The sequence below is a fragment of the Sphaeramia orbicularis genome, chromosome 3 (genome assembly GCF_902148855.1).
Source record: "Sphaeramia orbicularis chromosome 3, fSphaOr1.1, whole genome shotgun sequence".
Taxonomy (NCBI): Eukaryota; Metazoa; Chordata; class Actinopteri; order Kurtiformes; family Apogonidae; genus Sphaeramia; species Sphaeramia orbicularis.
The window spans coordinates 15,748,129-15,775,955 of NC_043959.1; the positions used below are offsets into that span (position 1 = coordinate 15,748,129).

Consider the following 27,827-nt stretch of genomic DNA (forward strand, 5'->3'; position numbering starts at 1 on the left):
TCATCTTAAATCATCATCTCTAAACCCGTCAGTCTTTTCCAGGTGTGTTGGACCCGGTGCTTGTTTGTGTTTGTGTCCAGATGCAGACATTCCTCCCAGCATGCACCGGGGCGTCGGTGCAGGACAGAACGGGCCTGAATCAGCTCAAACAGATGCAAGTATGCGTGTGGGCGGCGTGCGGCGCTTAATGCAGTACGCGGCCGTAACATGAAGTCACAAACATTGCGTCTGTAGTTGACTCCCACTGAGGCGAGCACAGACGGGCCTTTATGTCCGAGTACCAGCTGGTGCCTCGTCCTCCTCGTCCTCCTCGGCCTCCATTCGTCTCTGCTGGCGTTGGGGACATGGACGTGAAACCGGAGCGCCGGCCCGCGGATGCCCTGCTGCTCGGCGCCGTCTGCCTCGGCCTCGCCACCATCTGTCGGACCCAAAGACGTGAGTACGGTCGGGACGGCGAGGAGCAGAGGGGCATGATGGGAGATCAGAGGACAGGCCTGGGTTCTGACGTAGGTTGGACTGAAGGACATGAAAGACGAAACTCACACTGGATTTGTCCACTTTTGACTTTAACGTCCTGTTCATTTCATTTCGTTTAGTTTATTAAACCTTAAATCTGACTGTTTTCACTGCTGTTGTAGGGGAGACCGAGGCCAATCGTTCCATTCACAGATGATTTTGAGGCATGGAAGTTAATGTTTCTGTTTCATATTCTAATCAAACTGAAACAGTGTAAGACATAGAAGGGAGTTAAAAAGACAGAAACATCCCATAAACACTGATGATTTCAAGGAAACAACATATGTTTACTGAAGCTGAATCTGTGTTTGTGTGTGAAGAGTTTGAATTAAATACAATTAAATCTGAATTAATTGGTTTAAATTAATCTGTAAAACATTATAAATATGTGAGAAAAGACTCTAATCCATCTGTTTGGGATTATTTGGTCTGATTCAGTCCTCGTCCTTTAGTTTCATCTTGTTACATCATGTTTATTTTTACACTTGTTTCCTCATAGGGGAGACCGGGGACCATGGTACCACATCTGAACATTTTCATGTGACATTTTACAACATGTTTTAGTTTTAATGGATCTGAGGTGAATTATCTGACGGATGAGTGATGGATAGTAAAAGTACAAGTACTGAGGTTTAACTGTACTAAAAGTACAAGTATTGAGGTTGAACTGTAGTAAAAGTACAAGTACTGAGGTTTAACTGTACTAAAAGTACAAGTATTGAGGTTGACCTGTAGTAAAAGTATAAATACTTAGGTTGAACTGCAGTAAAAGTACAAACACTGAGGTTGAACTGTAGTAAAAGTACAAGTACTGAGGTTGAACTGCAGTAAAAGTACAAATACTGAGGTTTAACTGTAGTAAAAGTACAAATACTGAGGTTGAACTGTAGTAAAAGTACAAATACTGAGGTTGAACTGCAGTAAAAGTACAAACACTGAGGTTGAACTGTAGTAAAAGTATAAGTAATGAGGTTGAACTACAGTAAAAGTACAAATACTGAGGTTGAACTACAGTAAAAGCACAAGTACTGAGGTTGAACTGTGGTAAAAGTACAAGTACTGAGGCTGAACTGCAGTAAAAGTACAAATACCGAGGTTGAACTGCAGTAAAAGTACAAATACTAAGGTTGAACTGCAGTAAAAGTACAAATACTAAGGTTGAACTGTAGTAAAAGTACAAATATTGAAGTTTAACGATAGTAAAAGTACAAATACTGAGGTTGAACTGTAGTAACAGTACAAATACAGAGGTTGAACTGTAGTAACAGTACAAATACAGAGGTTGAACTGTAGTAACAGTACAAATACTGAGGTTGAACTGAAGTAAAAGTACTTTCATTGTCTTTGTTAACTTCGTTAACTTCAGTCTGAACTGAATCGTCATCGTGTTTCGTTTTCGTTTCAGACTGAGTTTCATCATTTTTTTCTTGATGTTTGTTCCTGTTTCAGTGTGTGTGTGTGTGGGGGGGGGGTTAATATCAAATATCACATTAGCCCTGATTTTCTGATGCAACAAACTGTTCTAAGCACTCCTGTGTAATTTTTTTGAAATTTTCATCCAAAACCCCCCCCCACCCCGAAAATTACTTTTTTAACTCTGAAAATCACAACTTTCACAGCTTCTCCACTCTTTTGTCCAGTGCAATGTATAAATATGTTCATGATGGGCCATTTAATGATCTTGTAAGTGCCATATTGTATCGTAAGAGTACTTTGTACTATGAAAAGTCTAATGTCAAGGTCATGTTGTAGGTTAAAGGTCACCAAAATGCCTAGTTTTTTCAAAAATTCATACCATTCCAACATTTTATCAAATATGTCCTCAGTTCTCTTTCCTCTGGTTTCCTGGTGGGATCCCCCGAGGCCTTTGGCCCTTTCAAAGCCACATTAGAGAAGAAATATTGCAACACGTACATTCCATTTGAATTTGCTGCCATTAGTGTGGCGGGAAACACTAACACACATTTTGGCGGGAATCACTAACACTTCATTCATTCATTTTCTGAACCTGCTTTATCCTCACTAGGCTCGCTTGGAGCCTATCCCAGCTACTTATAGGTAAAGGCGGGCTACACCCTGGACATTTCACCAGTTCATCGCAGGGCTGAACATATAGAGACAAACAATCACTCACACATTCACACCTATGGGCGATTTAGATTAACCCATTAACCTATCAGTGCATGTGTTTGGATGGTGGGAGGAGCCAGAGTACCTGGAGAGAACCCACGCAGACACGGGGAGAACATGTAAACTCCGCACAGAAAGGTCCCACCCCCATCGACTGGTGTTGGAATCGAACCCAGGACCTTCTTGCTGTGAGGCACCAGTGCTATCCACTGCACCACCGTGTCACCCACAGTGGGACATATTCATTTAAATTGCAAAGTCATGTGAAATTACCGTTTGTTCTTTTTGACATGTCTATATGGATAATACATTGAGTAAATAGTTCTGTTTAATGTGTCTTATTGAATGGAAGTTGCTAGTGGTCAATAGTTAATTTTTTAAAAATAAAGAAAGAAAGAAATAAGTAAGTAAGTAAATAAATAAATAAAAGTTTATTTATTTGTGGTCAATAGGTTCTGAGGAGAGAACCTGAGCCAAGCATTTTGAAGAACCCACATTAACAGCTTAATTCCATGAAATATCCATTTTTGACCATTTGGGTGACCTTTGACCTATAATTTGACCTTGACACTACACCTTTTGTAGTGCAAAGCACTCTTAAGACATGACATGTCTCATAAAAAAACATTTAAGGGCCCAGCATGAGCATATTGCTACATTGTACTTTATCAAAAGTGGAGAAGGTTTGAAATTTGCCAAAAAAACTACGTTTTTAGTATTGAAAAAGTAATTTTTAGGGTGGGGGGGTTTGGGCTTGATTTTAACTTCTTCACATTTTTGTATTCCCAAGACATGGGAGCATTAGAAAATCTGGGCTAAAGTTGAATCTGAAAATTTTCCTGAAATAAGCCCCCCTCCCTAGTTTCAGTTCAATTCAGTTTTAATGTAATGAAATAAAATGATGGAAAATAATATTTACAGATGATTCAGATGAATTCAAGGAAACCCAGACCCATGGTTCTGGTTCCTCTGGTTCTGCTTTCTCTGGTTCTAGTTCCTCTGGTTCTAGTTGCTTTGTTTTTTTTTACCCGTTTTTTTTTTGTTTGGGTTCAGTTTATGTGGTTCCTTAGGATCTGTTTTCTGCCAGGTCATGTGTATGTTTTTTGTGGTCCAGTTTGCGTGGTTCCTCTGGTTCTGGTACTGGTTCTGTTTTTCTACCGGGTCATATTTATGTTTGTTTGTGGTCCAGTTTGTGTGGTTCCTCCGGGTCCCGTGTCCATCGCTGAGAACAACACAGCCGATGTCACCGTGGTGGAGATCAGCACCAACATTGACCTGGACCCGCCCCCAACCCTGACCCTGACCGTGAACCCTGAAGACCTGTTTTACCTGAACGGGAATGTCCTGATGGTCAAGAGAGGCCTGGACTACGAGGTGAGACCCCAGACTTGGTCCCACCCCAGTCCCGGTTCCACCCCAGATTCAGTTCAACCCTAGACCCCATGCCATCCCAGACCCGTATCAACCCCAGACCCAGTCCCACCCACCCCATTTCATCCAGGTTCTATCAGGTTCTTATTCATTTAACAATTGAAGAAAGTGTTTTTTCGTTCCAGGTTGATTAATATCAGTTATATTTAGACTCAAGGTCAAAGGTCAGAGGTTGTTGTGTTGGGGTCCTAACTGTCCCCTGTCCTCCAGTCTTTGTCCAGTTCCGTCCTGACGGTTTGGCTGCAGTGCAGAGCTGATTCCAGATCAGTGAGTTCAACATTACACAAACCAGTTTGTTTTTTAACTCCACATTCATAGATGCACATTAACGTCAGCGCCTCCTTCAGGTCAACGAGTCCGTGGAGGTTCTGGTGGAAAACATCAATGACAACCCTCCCAACTTTGCCCAGAACCACTACATCCTGGACGTGAACGAGGTCAGTGCATGTTTTACTGGTGGTCGTGCGTCGGTGGCGGTTGATGCTGAGGTCGGTTTCATTTCCACAGTTGACTCCGGTGAACGCCAGCGTCGGACTCATCCAGGCTACGGACGTGGACTCGGATCCGCTGTTCTACCGCCTGGAACCGGCAACGGTACCAAGTCACCAGAACACCAGAGTTTAAGTCCAGCATCAGTAAAACACAATAAAACCTTCATGAAATCCAATTAAAAGGCATCCTTAAAGTCCAGTTAACCTCTTCAGAACCAGAATCAGTGTTTACATAAGCCTGCAGCTCCAGTAACTCTGAAACCTCCTCACATTCTGAAACCTTCTTCTGTTCTTGACAACTATTGAACTAACTCTAAACTTTTTAATGACTTCAGCAGTCCTCTGTCTGTAGAACTGACTCTAAAACCTCCTGAACTGGTCTAAATCTAAGACTCTTTCAACCTGTTAAACAACTTTAAGATCTTTAACAAACCTCCGAGGACTCTTCAAGAACTTCCTCTAATAAATGCCACAACTTTAGTGACTACGGGACAACTTTATCACCAGTGACTATAATGTGTCTGTAAACTCTTTCTTAAACCAGGATAAATATTTCCGCCTGGAAAACATCAACAGTCCAAAGATCGTGGTCAAAAGCATCATCGACTATGACTCGGTGCAAAAGATCTCTCTGGTTCTACATGTGCAGGTACGAACCCATCGTCCACATCCCAATACTGCGCTCTGCTCTGTTTGACCTTTGACCTGTGACAAACATCTCAGGACACATTCAACGGCTCGGCCTCCAACAAACCGTTCTTCACATCAGTGGCAACCATCACAGTGAACGTAAAGGACGTGGACAACCGGCCGCCGTGGTTCCAGCCCTGCATCAGGACCAACCTTGGCATCAGCAAACTGTGTGTGAGCGGCGGCTACCGAGGGAAGGTCAACCTCACCGAGAGGGAGGTCAGTCCCCAGGGGTCAAAGGTCAGCCTAAAGGGGTCAGGGATCAGTCCCCAAGGGGTCAGGGGTCAGTCTACAGGGGTCAGAGGGCAGTCCCCAGGAGTCAGAGGTTAGTCATAAAAGGGTCAGAGGTCAGTGAAGAGCCAGTTCCAGTTGTTTGTTGTAGCTTGTTTGTCTTCTGCTTTGGTGCCAGTGGACCGGTGACACTCAGTGGTTTTGTTTTCATCCTCTGTTGTTAGTGATACAAATGGGCTTGCAGCACTTATAACTCTTTGAAAGCTCCTCAGATGTTCCAGAAGCATCTGCAGGTGGACATGAAGTGGATGTGAGGTGGACGTTGTCATGTCCAGACAGTAACAGCTGGTTTCACTCTCAGGACGGTCCTCTGGTCCTGGAACCTGGACCGGTTTTTGCCAAAGATGGAGACAAGAACCGGAGCGAACAGATCAGCTACAAAATCCTCAGAGGTCAGTTTGATGGCTTCATCTCAACATTATCCATTAGATAGAAACATGAAGACAAGGATCCGAAGGTTCATCCATGAAGAGACAAAACCAGAAACTTAGTCTAAAATAAAAACCGTGACTAGGAACGAGACAAGAAAACAGAAAGATAACGTCTCCCTGAAGTCGATTTATTTAATGAATTTAATCCAGATGTTAATTTGCACAGAAACTAATCACTGAAAACACAAAAAAAAACCACAAAAAATTAAACTTCAGTATTTTTACTTCAGTTTTAAAGTAATTTAGTCCAGTATTTACATTTTATGACTGAGTTCCACTTGCTGTTACACATTTGCTTAAATTGCTTGTGCTAATAGTAGGACTTTTTAAAGTAAATTATACAAGTGTTCTCAGTGAATCCAAATGTCAGTTCCTCTCCACAACAGCAGGTGGTGTTATGATAACTGCAGCAGAAACTACTGCACACTTTAAGAAAAGAAGGACTTGAAAATTGTGAGATTTTTTTGTTGGGTTTGTGTCTGTAGTTTGTTAAGTTTTATTAGGAGTTTATCTCCACATTGATTGTCTTTGTTGTGGTCATTGTTGTCATCTTCTTCATGTGTTGCTGTTCCTTCTTCTGTGTTCAGGAAATGAGGGGAACATCTTCCAAATTGATGAAGAATCAGGGAACATCAGCATGGCTAAAGCTGCAGACATCCTGGGTCCAATAACACTCACCGTCATCGTAAATATGCACCAATTGATCCATAGTTCACTGAAAACAACACACAGTAAAACCTGGTTTAACTCTTGACTTGCACCCCCTTCAGGCATCGCAGGTGACCAACAGAGACCAATTCGCTGTGACTCAGGTGACCATTGAGGTGATGAAAAAGAGCAGGAACCCTCCTCGCTTTGAGAAGGAACGATATGAAGGATTCATTTACAGTAACTCGGCTCCAGAGAGTATGATCCTCCGCGACAGGAGCACAAACCGACCATTCAGGGTCCGCGCCCGCGACGAGGACTTCGCCACCGTGAGTTTGTCAACACCACCATCAATGCCCAACAAAGGCTACCGCCAACGCCCTAAAAAACACCACCGTCAGCACCCCAACAAACGCCACTATCAACACCCCCAACAAACACCACCATCAACATCCCAACAAATACCAGTCCATACCCCAACAAACGTTACCATCAACACCCCAACGAACGTTACCATCAACACCCCAATAAACGGCCTCACCAGTGCCTTAAAAAATGCCACCGTCAACACCCCAACCAATGCCAAAACATATGCCATCGTCAGCGCCCCAACCAACACCACCACCAACACCCCATCAAATGCCACCACTCCAACAAACGCCACCGTCAATGCCCCAACAAATGTTACCATCAATGCCCCAACAAACGCCACTGTCAGCACCCAAACAAACACCACAAAAAATGCGACCAGCAACACCCCAACAAACACCACCCTCAACACTTCAAATGTGTTTTCAGGATTATTCCAGATGTTTTCAGATTGTTTCCAGGATGTTTTCAGGGTGTTTCCAGGGTGTTTTAAAATATTTTCAGGGTGTTTTTTTTAAAGTGTTTCCAGGGTGTTTTCAGGGTGTTTCTAGAGTGTTTTCAGGGTATTTTTAGAGTGTTTTTAGGGTGTTTTTTTAGAAGTGTTTCCATGGTGTTACCAGGGTGTTTTTTAAAAGTGTTTTCTGTGTGTTTTCAGGGTGTTTTTAGGCTGTTTTCAGGGCATTTCTAGAGTCTTTCTATAGTGTTTTTAAGGATGTTTCCAGGGTGTTTTCAGGGCATTTCCAGGGTGTTTCTAGAGTGTTTTCAGGGTGTTTCTAGAATGTTTTCAGGGTGTTTCTAGAATGTTTTCAGGGTGTTTCTAGCATGTTTTCTGGGTGTTTCCAGGGTTTTTCTAGAGTGTTTTCAGGGTGTTTTTAAGAGTGTTTTCAGGGTGTTTCTAGAGTGTTTACAGGGTGTTTCAAGAGTGTTTTCAGAATGTTTCCAGGGTGTTTTTAGGGTGTTTTCAGGGTGTTTCTAGAATGTTTTCAGAGTGTTTCCAGGGGGTTTTCAGGGTGTTTCTAGAATGTTTTCAGAGTGTTTCCAGGGGGTTTTCAGGGTGTTTCTAGAGTATTTTCAGAGTGTTTCCAGGGTGTTTCTAGAATGTTTTCAGGGTGTTTTTAAAGTGTTTCCAGGGTGTTTCCAGGTTGTGGTGGGTCATTCAGGGGCTGTATATGTTTGTTGATGCTGATCCCATTGACCTGTGTTCTAGCAGGGTTCTGTTGTAAATGTGGTTCTATATCTGGTCGTGTCAGGGCGTGAATCCAGACGTTAAGTACGAGGTTCAGTACAGCAGCTATGTCAACGTGACGTCTGACGGCTTTGTGGTCCTGAAGAGAGTCGTGAAGACAGAATCGTTCGCTTTGCAGGTGAATGAACATGAGAACAGAGTCCAGTTCCACCCATGGTTACTTCATTGACAGGTTCTAACGCTGAGCCGTGTCTGTTTTTGCAGCTCAGAGCCGTGGATTCAACAACGGGGGAGTTTGGAACAGCAGCTCTGTCTGTTCAGGTCATTCCAGGTACCAACGCCGGAACACGTCCAATATGAGGAGAATTTCTATAAACCGGTTTGGAGTCAATAATCAGATGTGTGGTGTCTCCAGAAGGTGGCGCTGTAGGCCACATCACATATAAGTCTAACAAACAGTAGAAGAAGTAGAGCTGCCCAAATGGCCTATTTTTTCCCCTGGGATGGTGAATCCATAACCCGCTCTATTCTGCCTCTAACTGGCTAGTACTCAATGCCTTCACTGATTAGATTGGTAAACTTTAGGAATGAGGACTGATGAACCAATCAGAGGCAGAGTAGGGCAGGTCATGCCCAGGAAAATATTGCTAACTAGCACTGGCCACCTCTGGAACCTGATTGGACACCTCTTCAGGTGCCGGTGCCACCCCAGTTGATTGACAGGTCATTGCATGTCTTGTTGAAAGGTGCATGATAATTAGAAATGCAAACGAGAAAGGCAGAATAAACGTCTGTCAACTTGATGATTAATATCAAGGGCCCACTTACTTCCAAGTTTAACCCAAAAAGTCTCTAAGGACCTGGTTCAGATCCATGGTTCTGCATCTTCTGTGAGTTCTAGACAGTGTGAAATCATGTCTGGGAAACAGGGTGGGTTTAACGTGTTCATGACAGCAGCGCTGTTGAAGCAGTTTGGTAGAATTGGCAGAAGATGATGCACATGGTGGGGATCGTTTTAATGACAGTGAAGTTCAGATGAAGAGGTTCAGTAGAATGTTCCAGACCGCTCTGATAAGCAGTTCCCAGTCTAGGTTAGTCTGTAGGTCCAACTGTGGATTAACTGGGCCCACATTAAACAGACTTGGTTTTATGGTCTTGGTCTGGATTGGGTCTCCACATAGGCGTTCTCGTCCCCATCACCATCATCAGCCTCCATCACAAACCTGCTACATTGTTTCTTCAAACATTTCATGGTGATCATTTATTGTAATGTAATTCTAAATATAAATCAGTCAGTTTTGTGCTTCTTCAGAATCTATAAAAGTCATATTAAGTTACAATAATCTTCTGTCATCATACGTTTGTGTTCCATTAATCCTTCTTCCATCTTAAAACAACAAATCGACCTCAAACTCAACCTTCAACATGTGAATGTAGTTTTAGTAGGACCAGTAGGACTAATAGGACCAGTAGTACTAGTAGGACCAGTAGTACCAGTGGGACCAGTAGGACCAGTGGGAATTTAGTAGGACCAGCAGGACTAGTAGGACCAGTAGGACCAATAGGACCAATAGGACCAGTAGGAGTGGATATTAACTAATATTAGCTTCATTTTAGGACTATTTCAGTCCACCTGGGTCTAAACCACAACCCTGCTGGGTTCTCCCTGTTGGTCTGATGTTCTACCTGTTTGTCGTCTGCAGCCGTGGCCATCCCGTCCCCGTCCAACACCGGGTACCGACCCGGAGACATGGCGCTGCTGGGCCTGGTCATGGCCGCCCTGCTGGTGCTCTGCCTCATTGTCATCGGATTTCTGCTTTCACGTTTACTGAAGGGAAATGGAGGCGTCGACAAAATCTGTGAGGTCAGAAGAACGAAACTTTAGATCCCTCAGACTTTACAGGTTCTATTTACTGGACACAAACTACTACATATGTGGAAAACAAATGGAGAAATAATGATTAAAATGACAAACAATGAATAAAATAAACAACAAAATGAATGAAATTGAATAAAATAATGAACAAAAATGAATAAAATAATGAGCAAAATGAACAAAAATGAATAAAATATTGAACAAAATGAATAAAAATCAAGAAAATATTGAACAAAATGGGGAAAATAATGAAGGAAATGAAAAAAAAAATAACCAAAAGAACTCTCCCCCAAAAAACTAACATGTATGTGTAATTAGACTATGGCATACATTAAAACATCAGATAAACAGAACTTTGGTCATTTGATTAAATTTATCTAATTAAAGGTTTAAGGATTAAAAATTGGACCCATTGAATCTGATCAGTTCTGATAAAGCGTCGGTCAATGTCATGTGACAGACGACCAGTGGGGGCGGAGCTGAATATCAAGACACAGGATCAGCTGATTCTGGATTTTATCACATGTTCTATGACATATGACTGTGTTCCTGTGATTAGAACTGACATCAGATAGACGCTCTGCACATGGGCAGAACGGTGGTGCTGGTGTAAATATGGTGCCGTTATGGTGATGTGTGATTGGTGGAGCTCTAACAGGTGTCCTCTGTGTTCAGTGTCTGGGCCCCTGCTTCGCGACCCCCCCGGTCCGGTCCGGACACAGAGACTCGCTCCAGTACACCAACGACGGCTTCCAGAACGAGGCCGATGCTGCCCGAGGCCGGCGATGGAACGACGCGCTGCCCCGCCGCAGCTCTGCCCCCTCGGCCCGCGGCAGGGTCATCCCCCTGGAGAGGCGGAGCCGCCACTGCTCCTCCTGCGGCGTCTACTCCAACCACGTCCCCAAAGGTAGCCCGGCGGTCCGCTTGGCGAGGGGGGGGCGGGGCGACAACGATGACGACTACGGCGCCAGGTCCATCCTGAGCAAACAGCGGCGGAGGGAGGGGCAAAAGACGGTGTGGTTCAAGGAGAGCGAAGACTCATCTGACATCGAGGTGGAGATCATCCCCGACACCGTGGGCCGGGTGGAGGAGGAGCCGGAGGAGGAGCCGGAGGAGGAGCCGGAGGGGGAGGGGGAGATGGACGGTGTGGTCCGAGACCCGGCCGCCCCACTGAGGGAGGAGAACCAGAACATGGAGGAACAGGACCAGGACCGGGACAACACCGGTCCAGATACAGAGAAGGAAAACAAGAAGCAGGAGGGCTGACAGCAGCAGAACAGGGGTCAAGGGTCAAGGGTAAGGGGTGAGAGGTCAGGGGTATGGGGTCAGGGGTCAAGGGTTAGGGGTCACAGGTCTGGGGTCGGAGGTTAGGGGTCAGGGCTCTGGGGTCACAGGTCTGGGTTCAGGGGTCAGGGGTCAGACTCGGCTGGGGTGGAAAAACTGAACTGATGCCACTTTTTGGAAACGAGTCGACCTCGATGTCACGTTCAAGGACACAAAGGTTTTTCTGTTTCTACTGTGAGATTCCACTGTGTAACTTTTTGCAGTGTACGATTGTTTAAACAGAACTGAAAAGAATTTTTTTACAGTGTAAATTCCACAGTCCAGATCATGTCCTGATGTTACACGTCTTTATGTGATAGTTTCACAAAACACAAATATAAATGTTTTATATTCTGTCAAAGTAAAGCCGTCCAGGGTCCAAATCACGAAGCGGGTCATGATATGTTCAGGTTCAACCCGGGTTTTGAGCTTTAATTCTACACCAACATGGATGCTTTTTTTCACCTGGAACATAATCTGGAATAGACATGAGTGACCCGCCCACTCAGGTCTGGGTCGGTGTCTATCTGCCTCGACCACTGGGGGTTAGTGGATGGAGTCCAGAACCACATCAGGAACCACCAGAACCAGAAGCAGAGATACCTGCAGAATAGAACAGGAACAAACTACAAAAAACAGAAGACACAAAGTTAGACAGAGGAGAAGAGGGGCATCATGGGAGTCCACCTCAGCCTAGGACTATGGGATGGATGCTCCAGAACCTCTTATCTGATTGGTCCTGTGTGATATGGGCGGGGCTTAATTCATTACCTAAATCTGTGATTCATGAAAACTGTGAAAAATCCTGAATTTCAATATTAACTCCAAAAGCATAGTTTGATTATTGATTATTGACGAGCGTCTCCATCTGTGTTTATTTTACAGTAGTTTTTCCTTTTTTAAATCCATAATACACAGGTTTGTTGCCATGACACCAGATTAACTGTGAAACCCAGAAACTGATCCTGGGTCAGATGAACCTGCTTCGTGATCCTGGACCCTGAAGCAGGTCTGGGGTCAGTGTTGGACCATTTTAACCCCCAACAGTAAACATGGACAGACCATGTAGACCTGAGTTTTTTTTTACAGTGTAGGGTCATATGAGTGTGAACTTTTTACAGTGTACAAGTGGATTTTCTACGCTCACTGCAGACTGAACGCCGTGTCTGGTCTGAGTCTTTTACTTCTGTGTTCAATCTTTCATGTTGATCATTGTCCAAACAAACGGATGAGGTTTTTTTCTGCACTTTTATACCAACGTCACTAATCTGAACCAGCAGTGAAACAACTACTGAACATTAACAGCCTTCAGAGGCTCCATCTGTCTTTGATGAACATGTGATGTAACCATTCACTTTGTACATTCTGTGTTCATGTTCAGGGATAATAAAGTGTGACTCAAAGCCTTCACATCCTCATTATGTAGAAGATACAAACGTACGATGGTGGAAAATGCATCATCACCGATCCGAGTTCAAACTGATGTAGATGAAAACACACACACGTTTGTATTATTGGATTTAATGTTAAGGTTTTAATTTTTCCAATGTGACAAAACATTTTCACTCGAGGTGACCTTTACTTCAATAGGAACAAGTTACATGTGCATCAAAAGAAGGAAAGCTTTCATTTTTCAGTTTTAGATTAAAATGGAGGAGAATGAACCTGTTCAGTTTAGAACTGAAGAACCACAAGAACTAAAGGAACCAAAGATGCCTCAGTAAAAGGAAAAACCTGTAGTTTAGAACATTTACTGTTTTAGTTTATGGATCAAATACAAACTGAACTCCATCAGGTCACATTTACAGGAAACTGTTTTTTTACCTGTGCACAAGAGAGAACAAGAGAATAATTCACGGTGGAACTGGCCAGTCATGTGACCTCATTACACCATACAGGTCTTAGTCCCATTATCCTCCATCTAAGGCTCTGTTCACAGCAGGTCTAATGCACAATTTGGATTTTTTTGTGTGTTGGTTCATATTTCACATTAAATGCGACTTCTTTCAGTTTTGAGTCTGAACTGAATGTGACCCTGAAGTGACCCACATGCACTAAAGAGGTCCTGATGGAATACGAGACCACGCAGACACACTGTGTTTACAGAAGGAAATACGGTTTTCCTCTGCTCCAACAAACAACTGGGATGAACAACTGGGACGTTTGTTTGCATTTCAATGACATAAAGGTCAGATAAATGCAACCAGGACGTTGAAACTGAAGTCACATTGGAAAATATCAGATCTATATCAGATTTAGGACCACATGTGAAAGTGGTCTGGGTCAGATTCAGGACCACATATAAAAGTGGTCCAGGGCAGATTTCGGACTGCATATGAAAGTGGTCTGGGTCAGATTAGTGCTGTTCAGACTGTATCAGATCAGATCTAGGTCACATATGGACACATTTACCTGCATCTGAACAGAGCTTCATTCTGTTTAGTTGTTCATTCATTCATTTTCTGAACCCGCTTTATCCTCACTAGGGTCACGGGGGTCGCTTGGAGCCTATCCCAGCTACATAGGGGCAAAGGCGGGGTACACCCTGGACAAGTTGCCAGTTCATCACAGGGCTGAACATATAGAGACAAACAATCACTCTCACATTCACACCTATGGGCAATTTAGATTAACCAATTAACCTATCAGTGCATGTGTTTGGATGGTGGGAGGAAGCCGGAGTACCCGGAGAGAACCCACGCAGACACGGGGAGAACATGCAAACTCCACACAGAAAGGTCCCACCCCCCGTCGACTGGTGTTGGAATCGAACCCAGGACCTTCTTGCCGTGAGGCACAAGTGCTAACCACTGCACCACCGTGTCGCCCCTAGCTGTTCATTAATACTGTAAAATAAACTGAACTGTGGAGAATCTAAACTTTAGACCCAGGTCTAACATGAACAGAAAACACAATGTTCTACTTCTTCTACTGTTTATTACAGTCGTGCCCTACAGCCCCCCCCCCCAAAAAAAACCACACACACACACCCCCTCAGTCCAGTTTATGGAAACTCATGGTTTGGTTTAAATTCAGATTTGACACAGATACTGACCGGTTTAATCCAGACCTGTAGGGGTCCTTCCGTAGGGGGCGGGTCCACAGGGCGACAGTCCAGTGGGCAAAGACCTGGCCACCAGGCACCTGCCGAGAAGCCCCTCCCCCAGGCCTGGTTCCAGGGTGGGGCTCTGGTGACCCTGATCCGGGCCAGCGGAACCGGGTTCTACCACATGGGTCTGACCCGGTGCCTTGGGAGACCTGACCAGGAGCTGGTCGCCCCCAGCAACACAGCTTCAAGGGTCATTCAGGCACTCAAACCCCCCCCACTGTAAGGTGGTGGTTGAAGGAGGGGTATGGAGTCCATGACCTTTGACCTTTGTGTGAGTAGATGAGTGCCCTTCAATCAATGACAGAAGAAACAACAGAGTGTTTTAAAAAGGGTTTATTTGTTCAGGTCGATCATATGTAGAGTCAGTATCGATGGACCAACGTCGACTAAAAGAGTTAAAACAGGTCCCTGATTCAAGAAAGCATGAGCTGAAAAAACAACAACAATCAGCTGATAATCAATCACATCACCCGACAGATCAGATCCACTCTGACACCCACCCTCATCCATCCCAGTCATTCTCAGACTCCACCCCCTCCACATCAGTGCATTCATCTACAACTAGTAACTGGAGCCCGTGGCACCGGCAGCAGGAGGCGGAGCCTTGTTCACTTGGACTTTGCGAAGCCCACACGGTTGTTGTCGCGGTCAAACACGGTGTAGTACTGCCCAATGAACACATCTCCCAGAATCCACAAGGGCCCGGCGGGGGCGGGGATGTCCAGGCCCATGAAGCCACTCAGACAGATGGTTTTTCCCGCCTGAGACTCCTGTCAATCACAAGGACAACGTCACAGGAAGGCGTCAATCATAGAACATGATCTGAGGTGTTTGACTGGTCTGATTGTATTTCTGATGTGTTTCCTTCAGGACATCATCAGCTCTGGTTTGTTTATCTGAGCAGTGAATACCCAGACTCCTTCACTCCCACAGAGCCCCCTTTTTGTGTGTGTGTGTGTGCACGCCTCACCCACTGGTGGTCGATTTCAACTCTTACCTTCAGGACGTACTGATCCCCAGTCAGTGTGTACGACTGTCCTCCCAGGTTAAAGGTGATGACAGGCAGCGACGGGATCTTATCACAGTTCACCATGTACTGAAAACACACACACACCTCAGCCCTAAGGATCATGGGTAATTCAGTTAAGATCCCTCTGGTCTATATGTAAAACACCTACAGACTAGGGTCCAACGGTTCAGTCCATACCTTGGTTCTTGGGCCATGGTTTCGTACATGTTTTGTGCGTAAAGAACAGGTCTTTTTTCTCCCAAAATTATAATTTTATTTTGCTCGTCAGAAAAAACAATTTAACAGTAGGAACAAATTCTATGACTGTACTGACTGAAAGAACCCTTTCTGTTCTGAACAGTAGAACCCTTTCTTATTTACTTGTTTGCAGTTGAATAAAACACACATGCACACATAAAGCCTAAAGGGGACTTTTAAAATTAATAAATTCTTATTCTTCATAGGGTTGGAAAAGAAAGACAGAACAGACACTGACAAAGACATAACTAACAGACTGGACAAATGGACCCAAACCAAACAGAACAGACTGAATAAGATCATGTCCAATAAAAGGCTGTTATCTGCATCCATTAAAGGGCGAGTCGACTCAGACTAAAGATGATCTGGATTAAAACTCAGACACATTCCATCGAAAGGACAGAAGGAGATGAACAGAACTACACTGGTACAGGACAGATTCAAGGGGATGACCTCTACTGGCATAAAAGTCAAAGGTCACGGACTCCCACTCAGACCTAAACACGTCACAAACATGTTTAACTAAAAACTCAAACTGAACCTTTTCCTGTTTTATTGAAGAAATTCAACAGGTTTCATTTACTGCTACGGTTCATCCTGACGTAGGCCGACCCTGACCTCTGACCCCCGACCCCTGTGACTCTGAGCCGGGTTTACATCAGCAACAGCAATAGTGACTGAAGGGTCACTTTAAATTGAGGGGGAGTTCAGTGTTAGGACCAGCTGACCCAGGACCAACTGACCCAAGACCAGCTGATCTTCCCTTTAGGATGCTGGTGTTCTGATGTGGGCCGACCCCCAACCCTGGGGGTGTGTCTTTGGCTCACCTCTCCCTGGATGAGGGGCGTGGCTCCGATGGCTTTCTGCAGTGCCCGGACCTCGGCGGACGGGCCTGTGATCAGAGACGTCCCTGTGTCCACGATGGCCTCGCAGCCGCCCTTACACAGACTGAGCTGCCCGCCCACCGCCATCCTGATGGACAGATGCAGGGTCAAAGGTCAGCGCCGCATGGGCATGAACAGGAGAAGAAAAAAAGATTATGAGTTTCACACAATCACAAATATTCTCAAAAATATTTCCGTTTCTAAAGGCAATGCTGCATCAGACAAACGATAAGAAAAAAAAAACTGAATCATTGAGTTTCATTTTCTGCTGAAACTGTTTTGACCTGGATGAAACTGAGCATGTGCAGACGGATCATGTGGGTTTGATGGAACAATACTGGTTCATAACGGTACCAGAGGGGCCGTCCTACAGTACCAGAGGGGGCCCGTCTTATGGTACCAGAGTTCAACTGAAGGTTCTGATACTTTTAACTCATTTTCTTTGTGCTTCTGTTCAGATCTGTATATTTTTACACTTTTATTAGTATTTTGTACTTTTCTTTGAGTTTGGTGTTAAACCTGTGCAGTACCAGGCCTTCAACAGTACTCTGTGTATTTGTACTGCACATTTGTAGCCTGTATTTATACTGTGTATCAGTACTGTGTACTTGTGTGTATCAGTACTGCGTCCTACCCATCCATGTGGATCTGCCAGTACGCCTGTCGGCTGATGTTCACGTAGTTAAAGTCTCCGCTGTAGTACTTTGGGTCGGTTCCTCCAAGCAGCAGTTCTCCGCCAGGTTCTGTGTCTGGGTTCCTGACAAACACCAACAGGGTTCAGAGTTCGGACCAGAACCAGAACCAGAACCAGAACCAAGGGCTGAAATAACAGTGGGATTGTACAAGCCCGTTCCCCTGCCCCGCCCTCACCTGTTCAGGTAAAAGGAGAAGACGTTCTGCTCCACCTTCTTCTGGTTCATGATGTTGTCGAACACTGGCGTCACTCCATCCACAGAGATCCGCGGGTACGCCATACCCAGGATACCGTCGAACTTGGCGGCGATGAAGGCCACGCCCGGCTGCTTGGTGGCTTCACCAAACACCTGCTTCTGCACGGACAGGTCGCCGATCTGCACACGCACAAACACGGGATGGTCAAAACCCGGACAGAACCTGGTCAGAACGACCCAGGGTTAATACGAGACGTGCACGTGTCCTCACCGTGCACGTGTCCTGGCTCAGGTATCCGGACAGACTTCCTGATCCGTACTGGATGGCAAACGCAGTCCCGTTCTTCACATATGTACTCGACTTCTGTGAGTTATATTTATGATGAAGAACTGAAAAAAAAAAAAACCCCACAGATTGACAGGTTTAGAACTGTCCAATACTGATACGATGACCTACAGCGTCCACATAGTGTTTATAATCAGGCAAGTGGAGAATGAGAACCCTAAAGAACCAACTGTCAGAGTCCTAGAAGAGAAGTGTTCTAATAGTGGTTGTTTTGGACTCAGCTGTAAATGTATGAATGGAGTTGGACATAAATGTCAGTGTTTCTTCTACACGGGTAAGTTGGACTCAGAGGATTAAGAAGGTATACAGTTCTTATGGGATATTCTTATCATTGCCAAATTTCCGTTCAAACTAAACTGTTCAGTTCTGACCTTGTTTGTTGGATTCAAACACATCTTTAATTCTGTTATTGACGACACAAACCAACAGGAAACACAGCTAAGATAACAGAGGGGATTAGTGGTTTTACTGTGGCTGTTTCAGTCTAAAAACAGAGCTAAGCTAACACAGCTAAGCTAACATCTCAACATTATCAGACAGTGCTATTTTTTCCAGTGTCAGGTTCCAGTTTAGAACCTTTTCCTTTGATCTGTTCTTTGTTAATTCATCTAAAAGATAAAGTTAAATGTCTACAACCATGACCATGATGCATCTGTTCAGGTTAAAGCTTTAATGATCACATGACCAATGATAATGGAACTGACGGCATCTATCTTAAAGTCATAAAGTCCACATTATGACCATGGGTTTATTTTCTTCATGGGGGGGGTTGTACATGTTGTTTCTTGTGATCAGTGAGCGTGTGCAGGTCACATGATGTGCCTGTTTGACACTGCTGATGGTTCTGTGTCTGACGTGACTCAGACCGTCATGTGACTACAACATGACAGGAGGTTTGTATGGGGTTCTATGGAGTTCTATAGTGTTCTATGGTTCTATGGTGTCCTGTGATTCTATAGTGTTCTGTAGTGTCCTGTTCTGGTTCCGGTTCTGAAAGGGTTAATCTAACATGATCCATGTGAGGACCTTCATTACGATGACTGTTCCATCAACTCGTTAAATGACTGAACTCACGGCAGGCGATGTCTGTCAGAGAACAGTGGACCGACGGAACCCAGAGGTTGGAGGATCCGGTGTCGAAGACCACGGTGAAGGGCTGGGGGGGTGTCCCCAGGCCGATGTCCCCATAATACTGGGCCTAGAAGCAACACAGAACACAACAGGAACTTAGAAAACAACTGAAGCCAAGAAAAACAACAGGACGATGATGTCACAGTGAGCGGAGCCAAAGGTTCTGGATTCAAACAGATTAGTTTAATCCACCGGGTCTGAACAAACACACACGTCCTGTTTCTGTTCGACACGTTTGGACGTTGGACCAGAGGATGACATGAGAACGGGACCGGGACATCTACAGTGGACAGGTCAGAACCGGACCGGAACACCGCTGACTGGTCTTTCATTTTTCACCAGTGGCTTTAATGTTTGTTTTGTGGAAATAAACATTAAACAAGTGAATGAAACTAAATCTGACTCAGTGTTTGAGTCTGAAACAGACGCCACTGAGAACAAACGTGAGCAAACGTGAGGGTCATGTGATTGCCTGCGGAGGGTCATGCGAGTGTCTGTTGAAACCGTTTCCAAACATCGTCTTCAGTTTCTCCTTTTTAACCAAACAAAAGCAGAACAAAAGCAGATTTCACAAGTTTGGTTAAAACGACTCAAATCTGTTTCCTTCACTGCAGAGAAGAACCTCAACCCGGTCCGGGTCCAAACCAATCCAGATTAAGACACAAACTTAAACCAGACCCTGGGTTTAATTAATGTCAGTTAAAGAAGATTCTGGAACTGATGAAGATAAAACCACCGTGAACATCATCAGTTTGATTTTGTTTCAGTTCAAATGTAGAAACAGTTGATGGTTCTGTTTGATTTGGGTTCAGACGGAGCTTTCTGATTGATTGATTGATTGACTTTAGCTAAAGCGCTAACAGGTGCCAACGGGAGCTGTATTTTTAAATTTTATTTCATGTGTTCCACAGACAGAACCGGTTCTGTCCCGGTGTCTTCACCTACTGTCTGCTGTGAAATATTGATCCAATATAATTCCAGTTGTTGATTGATCTGATCAGCTGATGTTTAACAGATCTAATAATAAACTGATGGTTCTGTTGTTCTGCTCTGATCATGAGGTTCTGATCATTAAACCCAGACTATCTGAGTCTGTGGAGGATTATTCCGGTCAGACTGGCCCGGTGCTGATCCAAGCTCAGGCCGACGGGTCAGAACAACGGGTCCTTTGTGGAAGCGCCTTGTTAACAGAACAGGGGTTCCTTACGTCCAGGTAATTCTTCAGGGTCTCGGGGGTGGGCCCGGCGGATGGGAAGCCCCAGGTTGTACTTCAGGGAGCGACCATTGGCCTGGAGCTCATCGATCTGGTTCCCTGAGTCAGTCAGCTCACGTCGATGGACCGGAACTTCTTCAAGGGGATTCTGGGAAAACAGAAAACCAGGGTTGAGCTACAGTGTAGACCAGGCCCAACCCACATACAGGACCGGACTGGATCAGAACCGGTCCAATGAGGACTAGAACCCAGGACGTTTATGGTCCACGTCCACCATCGATCAACAGATTCGAACATTAGATTCAAAAGGTTTATTTATTAGAGACGGAAATATGTGAACCTGGAACCTAAAGGAACACACAAATACACATCTATCTATCTTTACATTTACTTATTTATTATAGTTCACAGACGTGGATCAGGTTCATTTTTCATATTAAAGTGGAAACCTACAAACTATGGAGGCTTAAAACACAAATGAGAAAAGAATCAAGTATTTGACAAAAACAGTCGGATTTTTAGGAATAAAATCCTTCAACTAAACTCTAATTTTCACAAATAAACCCAAAACTGTCAAAGATCCAGACTTAAAGTGGCTTTTGCTTCCCACCTTCAGAAAATACCAAGTTTCCCTCAGAAACAGAAGTTTATTCTATTCCCACTTTCTTCCGTTTTCAAACCCTGAATGTTTTTAATCAAATATCAGAATAAAACTGAAAGATGTTCGATTTAAAGGCACAGTTTACAGTCTGTTAACGTCTTAGTCTCAGCTCAGTTCTTTGTAACAGTTTTAATCATAATCATCTTTAAAACCAGATTAAACTCAGACGTAACTTCAGTCATTGTTTTAAATTTAAGCTTTGAAAGTGTTTTAGTGGAGGCGTCCTGATACATGACATTAGATCCATTAGACGAAGACCTGGACCTGATCCAGGTTCAGCTTATCCAGAGAATTATTCAGATAAACCAGAGTCTAAACTGGGTTTGATTTAATCATTATTCTGATACTATTGATGATCAGACAGCTTAAATAAACGGTTCACTGATGAAATCACATGACCATAGCGGGTCACATGACCCAAACAGCTGATGGAAGGAAAAAGAAAAGCACCGCATCAGCAGAAGAATCCAGAAGTTTGTCAAACAGAAACTCAGCAGAACCAGAACTAAACTGAAAGAACACAGTGAACCGTCAACACAGACGATGATGCTGCGTTCACCCAGAGGTTCATGTGGAGGGCTGTCCAACATACGGTCCATGGGCCAGAACCGGGCCCACAGGGTCCGATCCAGGACAGGGGATCAATCTGACAAATGCAAAAATGACACTGAAGATATTAGCAATAAATGATGTTTGACTCATTATTGTTATTGTTATTATTATTATTATTATTACAATAATAACAGAATAACCTTGGAATAATGACAAATGCAAACAAAATACGACATTAAATTATGAAAACATTTAAATACTACAACAAAAGAGGTGAAGAACCCGAAAAAATGAAATTACAAAAATCAGTGCAATTTTAACAATATTCTGCATCGTCTTATTTCTAAATGTTTATGGTCGAATCTACAAAGACACCAAACATTTAATAACAGGTAGAATATTGGTCCAATTCCACTGGATTTACTTTAGATGTTTCAGGTTCTTCATATTTGTTCCAGTCATTCACATTTTATCATTAAAGGATAGTTTGTAAATGTAAATATTTTCATAATTTTATGGGTTTTTTTTCACTAAAACAAAGAGAAAAACTGAATTGGTCATTATTTATAGTTTATTCTGTTATTATTGCACCTGAACTAGAACCAGTTCAACATCCAGTGCTTGTTAATATCTTCAGTGTTTGGTTTGTTTTGATCCGTGGACCCGATCGGACCCTTTGGAGGCCGGAGGCCATATGTTAGATCTCCTGCATTCTGCAACGTTCCACATGAACTGGTTTTTTACTAGGATGGGAAACATGAACGAAGCAGATGAAGAGGACTGATCTGGACCGGGTCAGAACCAACCAGAGAAACACTGAGGGGTGTGTATGTGTGTGTGTGTGGGGGGGGGTTCTCCGTCCACAGGGTCAAAGGTCAACTAAGGATTTAAAAAACAAACAAACAAAAAAAGCTTCACATCAGGCACCAGATCAATCAGCTGATTCCAGGTCTGTCACCATGACAACGGCGTCATTGGACTGAACTCCAGAGCAGAGGCTGAACCAGTCACGTGTGCATTTGAATCATTATTTCTCTGCGTTAATATTTTAATGTCATTTTATGCACATTTGTTCATTTTGTGCCATGATGTGATTTGAATCCGTACGTGCTGATGTTGAACATGTTCATCTAACAGTTTAAGATTCTTCCTCTAAACTGGTCAGAAGTTCGTCATGTTCTGCTCATAATCTCATTAAAACTGTTGTTGAATTAAACTCAGACTGAAGCCAAAGAAAACAAAATTAAAGACCTCAAAACAACGTTTGTTTGCGTTTGTCATTTTACGAACAATTAAAAACATAACTCACTCAAATTCACCTTTAAAATGGACACAGATGATGAAAAAATATTAATGTGATGAAGAAAACTGACCTGGCTCAAAGTGAAACAGGTCAAAGGTCAAACACACAAAACAGAAACACACAGGTCACGTGACTTTAGCCGCAGCGTTAACAGGTGCTAATAGGTGCTAAACATGAGCCGTGTTTTATTGGATTAATTTCATGTTTATCACAGACAGATGAAGGTGATGAACAGTTTCTATGTCATCTAAACTCTGTCACGTCTCGTTTTCTCTGTAAACTTCACAGACCCGTGTTTACTTCTTTATTATTTGTTTGTGTTTCTTACCGGATCAACGCGGTCGCTCGTCGCCGCTAAAATCGCCGCCAACACGAACAGAAACACCGTAGAGCCCCGCCATGGTTTCACCGCCAAAGTTTGAACACAGATCTGCAGCAATGACCGAGCATAAAAACACCGACTTATATCAGCTGACCGCGCGGTCACGTGGTCATAGATCCTCTATGACTGACGTCACTTCCGGGGCTCAACTTCCGGAGATGGACAGAACCGATAACTTGGGTAAAGGAATAAAATTAAATGAATAAATAAATAAATGATGTGAAAAAGGGTTTTTTTTTTTTTTTTTTAATTAATTAAAAAAACAAACAAACAAACTGAAAATATATTTTAAAAATAAAATATGAATAAAAAGATTATGTGGGGGAAAAAAGTGTTTAAAACAGGGTAAATAATAATAATAGCGCAAGTAAACAAAAATAGAATGTAAACAAAGTAGAAAACAAAATAGAATATAACTAATAAAACAGGCAAGAAATAAAAAAAAATGTCATCAAAAGGTAAAAGGAAAAAAATACACTGAATAAATATAAATTTAAAAAAAAGACATTAACAGGAAAGAACAAAAATCCTTTAAACACATTAAAAACTAAATACATACACATTCAAAGAAAAAATACAAAAAAAAAGAAAACGAAATTATACATTGTTCAAAGAGATGAGATTACTGGACAAGAAACACAAAAAAAAAAAAAAAAAATCTAAACAAACACCAAGATAAATTCAGATGTTTAGCAAATGACATCACGTCTTTTATTAAACTCATGTTTTATTTTATTAAATTTAACCCTTAAAGACCCAAAACAGCCACTGGTGACCTAAAGCATCTACTGACCTAAACTGTTTCACAACTTCTGATCCACTAAACTGATCAATACAGTGAGATAATCAAGTTAACAAAGAGTTTGGAAATACTGTCATCTTCTGCAACATTGATTCACCAGTAAAACCCACGGAGTTGGAACAAAAATGAATTTAAAAAACTACAAAATAACATAATATGGGAGAAAATAAGCAAACAAAATGAACAAAAACAACCACAATAATCAATAAAATGAAAGAAATTTTATAATAAACAAATAAAGTAATAAGTAACATGACAATAAGCCACAAAACTGAAGTAAAGTGAAGAAAAAGAAATAAAACAAGCAATAAAATGCAACAAAATTAATAAAACAAATTGAAAAAAATGATTCACCAATAAAACCCCTGGAGTTGATCAGTGACAGTGGATGGACACACTAGGTTTATGATCAGTGAACGAGTTCTTATAAAGTCACCTTTTCTTTCTGTTTTCTCTGTTTCTGATATAAATAATCTGAGCTTTAACGAACATCTACATGATCAGTGAAAATAAAGTTAGAAGTAAATGGTGATAAAACACTGAAGAAAAGTTCAATACAGAAGAAAGTTCATTTGGCAGCATCTTCGGGTCTGTCAGGGTCAACCTCTACTGATGTACATGACAGTGTGTGTGAACAGCAGGAGGCAGCGTTAACTCAACAAAGAGAAAGAACATTCGAGCCTAAAAGTGGAAACATGACTCAGTAAAAACAGACAGTATGAAATGATGGTTCTATTATTACTGTTGATTGTTACAGAACGGTCCTGGATTTACATATTATTTTATTGTCGTGAGATAGCAAAGGTCGTTATCTCGTGTTAACTAATTAAATTATTTTGTTATTACCTCCGCGAAGGAGGTTATGTTTTTGCCAGGGTTTGTTTGTCTGTTTGTCTGTCCGTTAGTGTGCAACATAACTCAAAAAGTTATGGACAGATTGGGTTGAAATTTTCAGGGTTTGTTGGAATGGGATAAGGAAGAAATGATTAAATTTTGGTGGTGATCGGGGGTGGGGGGGCCCACGGGGGGCGCCACTGATCAGCCTTGGCGGAGGTCTGCGCTCTCCGAGTGCTTCTAGTTTTGTAACTGTGAATCATATACAGAAGTTGAGGAGCTGCTGCTGACCTGTGGTGTCCACACACTCAACCACTGACCGCTGAGTGACCATCTGTGTTTTCTACACCCATTCTCAGCTTCTGTCCATTATATTTGACTCATTAAATATATTCAGTGTCTGTATTATTCTTCTATAGACCAGAGGTTCTAAACCTGTGGTTCCTGGTCCTTGTTGGGGCTGTCTGTCGCCTCCATCAGGTCTAGTTTGCCTGTAAATAAAACTCAGCTGTTTTTTGTTTGTTTGTTTGTTTGTTTTTTACATCATTTGCTTGTTGTGGAACTGAAACATGCGCACAATAAAAACATGTTTGAGGTTTTTTAATGAGTCTGAAGTCTGCGACGTACGGAATGTTTAAACCTGTACATTCAATAATGGATGATTCAGCATCTGTTTTATAAATAAAGACTGATATGGTTCAAATAAAGCAAACTTCAAATATTAGAATGACGTTCTCAAAATGATTCCATCTATAGGACAAACCTGGTCTTAAAGTCACATGAAAGTTCATTCCAATAAAGGGATCCAGATGAAGAAAAAGCAGACTCATGATGAGTCACATATGAGTCTGAGCTTGAACCCAAGGAAAACCAAAAACAGCAAAAAAATAAAGAAAAAAAAAAACACCAGACAGTTTAGAAACAGCACATGATGAGGAAGAAGAATCACAAGAAGAGTGATTCAGAGGAACCTGAAACTGAAGGTCACAGGTCAGTGTCGACTTCACAGCGACCTGAACCCGATGAAGGACGACCAATCTGAAACTGAACATCAAAGCAGCTGAAAAAGGTTGAACGAAGCTCAGATACAAACACCTTCAAGAACTAACGCTATAAAAAAATTAAACAAAAACAAAAACCGCTGAGTCAAAACACTGTAAAAAAACACATCAACCATGAACCAACGCTGTAAAAAATGAAGACAATGATAAAAGTTCATGTGAATTTGACTGATTCATGTTCTAACCCACACATGTAGAAACTGTGAAGGCCAACGCCCACAACCATGCACATGCCCTTCCTCCTCCTCCTCTTCCTTCTCTTCCTCCTCTTCTTCCTCCTCTTTTTCATCCTCTTCCTCCTCCTCCTCCTCCTCCTCCTCCGTCTTGAATCTAGGACATCTCTGTTGTTTTGTTCTGCTTCTCTTTGGTTCAGTCGTTCGTCGTTTCCTCAGATTCAGCTGAAATGTTGTTGATTATAATGAAACTCTGCTTCTGTTTCATCCAAACACAGACGGAACCAGGAGGCGTCTGGAAGGTTCCACAGTTCCGTCCTTTCAACCAGGGATGGGTTTCATTTATACTGAAAAGAAAGATGAAAAATAGATGAGAAAGAAATGAGAAGAAGAAAGAAAGAAAGAAAGAAAGAAAGAAAGACCAGAAAGAAAGAAGAAAGAAGAAGGAAAGAAAGAAAGAAGAACAGTCCAACAGTCTAGAGACACAAAGACACAAAACCAGAATAGATCCAATCCCTGCTGTGGAACCGTTCTCTGTTCTCAGGTCCATCCCATGCGTTCTGCTTTGGTTCTCCATTCAGGTCTATGGAGCTGTTGTGTTTTACCTCCAAAGTTCTGGAGATCGGATCATTCTGATGACATCACCGAACCTGCACTCTGCTGCAGTCCAGTAGGTGGTACCACTAAATTAAACACAGAGGTCAATGGATGGAACAGGGGTTCCACCAAACCAGGGCTCTTCAGCACACAGCCCTGCCCCCTACCAGGAAGGTTTCTTTCTTTCTTTCTTCTTTTCTTTCTTTCTTTCTTTCTTTCTTTCTTTCTTTCTGTCTTTCTTATGGGTTTTTCAGTGTTTTATTGCAGTCTGTTTCTTCTGTCTACAGTTTTTCCTTCATATTCCTGTAATTTTTTTCAGTGGTTTCTTCCCTTCACAGGAACTCATACGTGTGTTTTTATGTCAGAACATGTCACTTTGTTGCTTTGATTCAGCGTTTGTTTGATTTATTTACAGCTGACCTATTCACTCTGATGCAGCGTCTTAGCTTTTTACCCATGATGCTCGTCTTTGCTTTGTCCTCCTGATTTGAGGCTTTCTTCCTTGTTTTTCTTCCATTTGTTTCATTAAAGGACAAATGAAGCAGAAAGATGTGAAAATACAGATGTACTGTACATGAAATGGATGACGTCGAATTTCCAGAAATCAAAAATCAGCGGAACGTTTCAACGTCTATAAATATCATCAAACATGTCTAAATAAATCCGACCAGAATAAAGAGAAGATCCAGAACTAAAACTGGAATCAGCGCAGGATTTACTTTAATACCAGTTTGATCCAACATTAGGAGTCTCTGTACTTTTTAAACACGTACAAACTCATCAAACCGTTGATGCTGAAGAACAGGACGAAAAACTGAAATCCTACTGTCACTGATGAAGCCTCTGTCTTCTGTTGTCTTTTACTGTCTGTAAATACTTTTACTACAGTAAAACCACATCATCCCTGTAGATCTGAAAAGAAAGCAGCTTTAATCAGTGACCAACCGCAACTGACTGACTGATCAACTATGACTGACAATGACTTACCATGACCAACCACCAACTGACCCACCGACCGACCACGACCAACCACACTGAGTGACCTCAGCAACGCGGCCAACCGACCATGACCAACCTCAACCACAACGACCAAAACTGTCTGTGACCGACCACAACTGTCCACACCCAACCGCAATCGACCACAACCGACCGAACATAACCCCCACAACCTGTAGATGTCCAGACCTGTAGAGGTTCAACCGTAGTTCCAGACCTGGAGATGTCCAGACCTGGAGATGTT

The 27,827-nt window shown here is 42.8% G+C and overlaps 2 protein-coding genes across 3 annotated transcripts in view; one reads left to right on the forward strand and one right to left on the reverse strand.

Annotated features, from left to right (window-relative positions):
• On the forward strand, positions 1–25,751 carry LOC115410342 (cadherin-related family member 5-like). Of its 2 annotated transcripts, none has more exons than XM_030121963.1 (15): positions 1–435; positions 3,836–4,020; positions 4,288–4,344; positions 4,425–4,514; positions 4,585–4,671; positions 5,113–5,217; positions 5,292–5,477; positions 5,851–5,941; positions 6,568–6,665; positions 6,751–6,957; positions 8,248–8,361; positions 8,448–8,514; positions 9,887–10,047; positions 10,735–11,376; positions 25,740–25,751. In XM_030121963.1, exons 1-14 carry the CDS (start codon positions 270–272, stop codon positions 11,323–11,325), a joined length of 2,205 nt encoding a protein of 734 aa, XP_029977823.1. In that variant the 5' UTR covers positions 1–269; the 3' UTR covers positions 11,326–11,376; positions 25,740–25,751. The 2 variants fall into 2 exon arrangements, with proteins under 2 accessions (XP_029977823.1, XP_029977815.1); XM_030121955.1 differs by lacking the exon at positions 25,740–25,751 and adding an exon at positions 11,454–12,212 and having other exon boundaries at positions 10,735–11,404.
• The window catches only part of LOC115413485 (cathepsin D-like), a 17,335-nt gene continuing 4,316 nt past the window's right edge, over positions 14,809–27,827 (reverse strand). The window contains 10 exon segments of the mRNA XM_030126362.1: positions 14,809–15,261; positions 15,489–15,587; positions 16,586–16,730; positions 17,277–17,399; positions 17,513–17,712; positions 17,804–17,922; positions 18,953–19,076; positions 20,217–20,253; positions 20,255–20,370; positions 23,067–23,209. Coding sequence (XP_029982222.1) covers positions 15,100–15,261; positions 15,489–15,587; positions 16,586–16,730; positions 17,277–17,399; positions 17,513–17,712; positions 17,804–17,922; positions 18,953–19,076; positions 20,217–20,253; positions 20,255–20,370; positions 23,067–23,209 — 1,268 coding nt within the window. The 3' untranslated portion in view covers positions 14,809–15,099.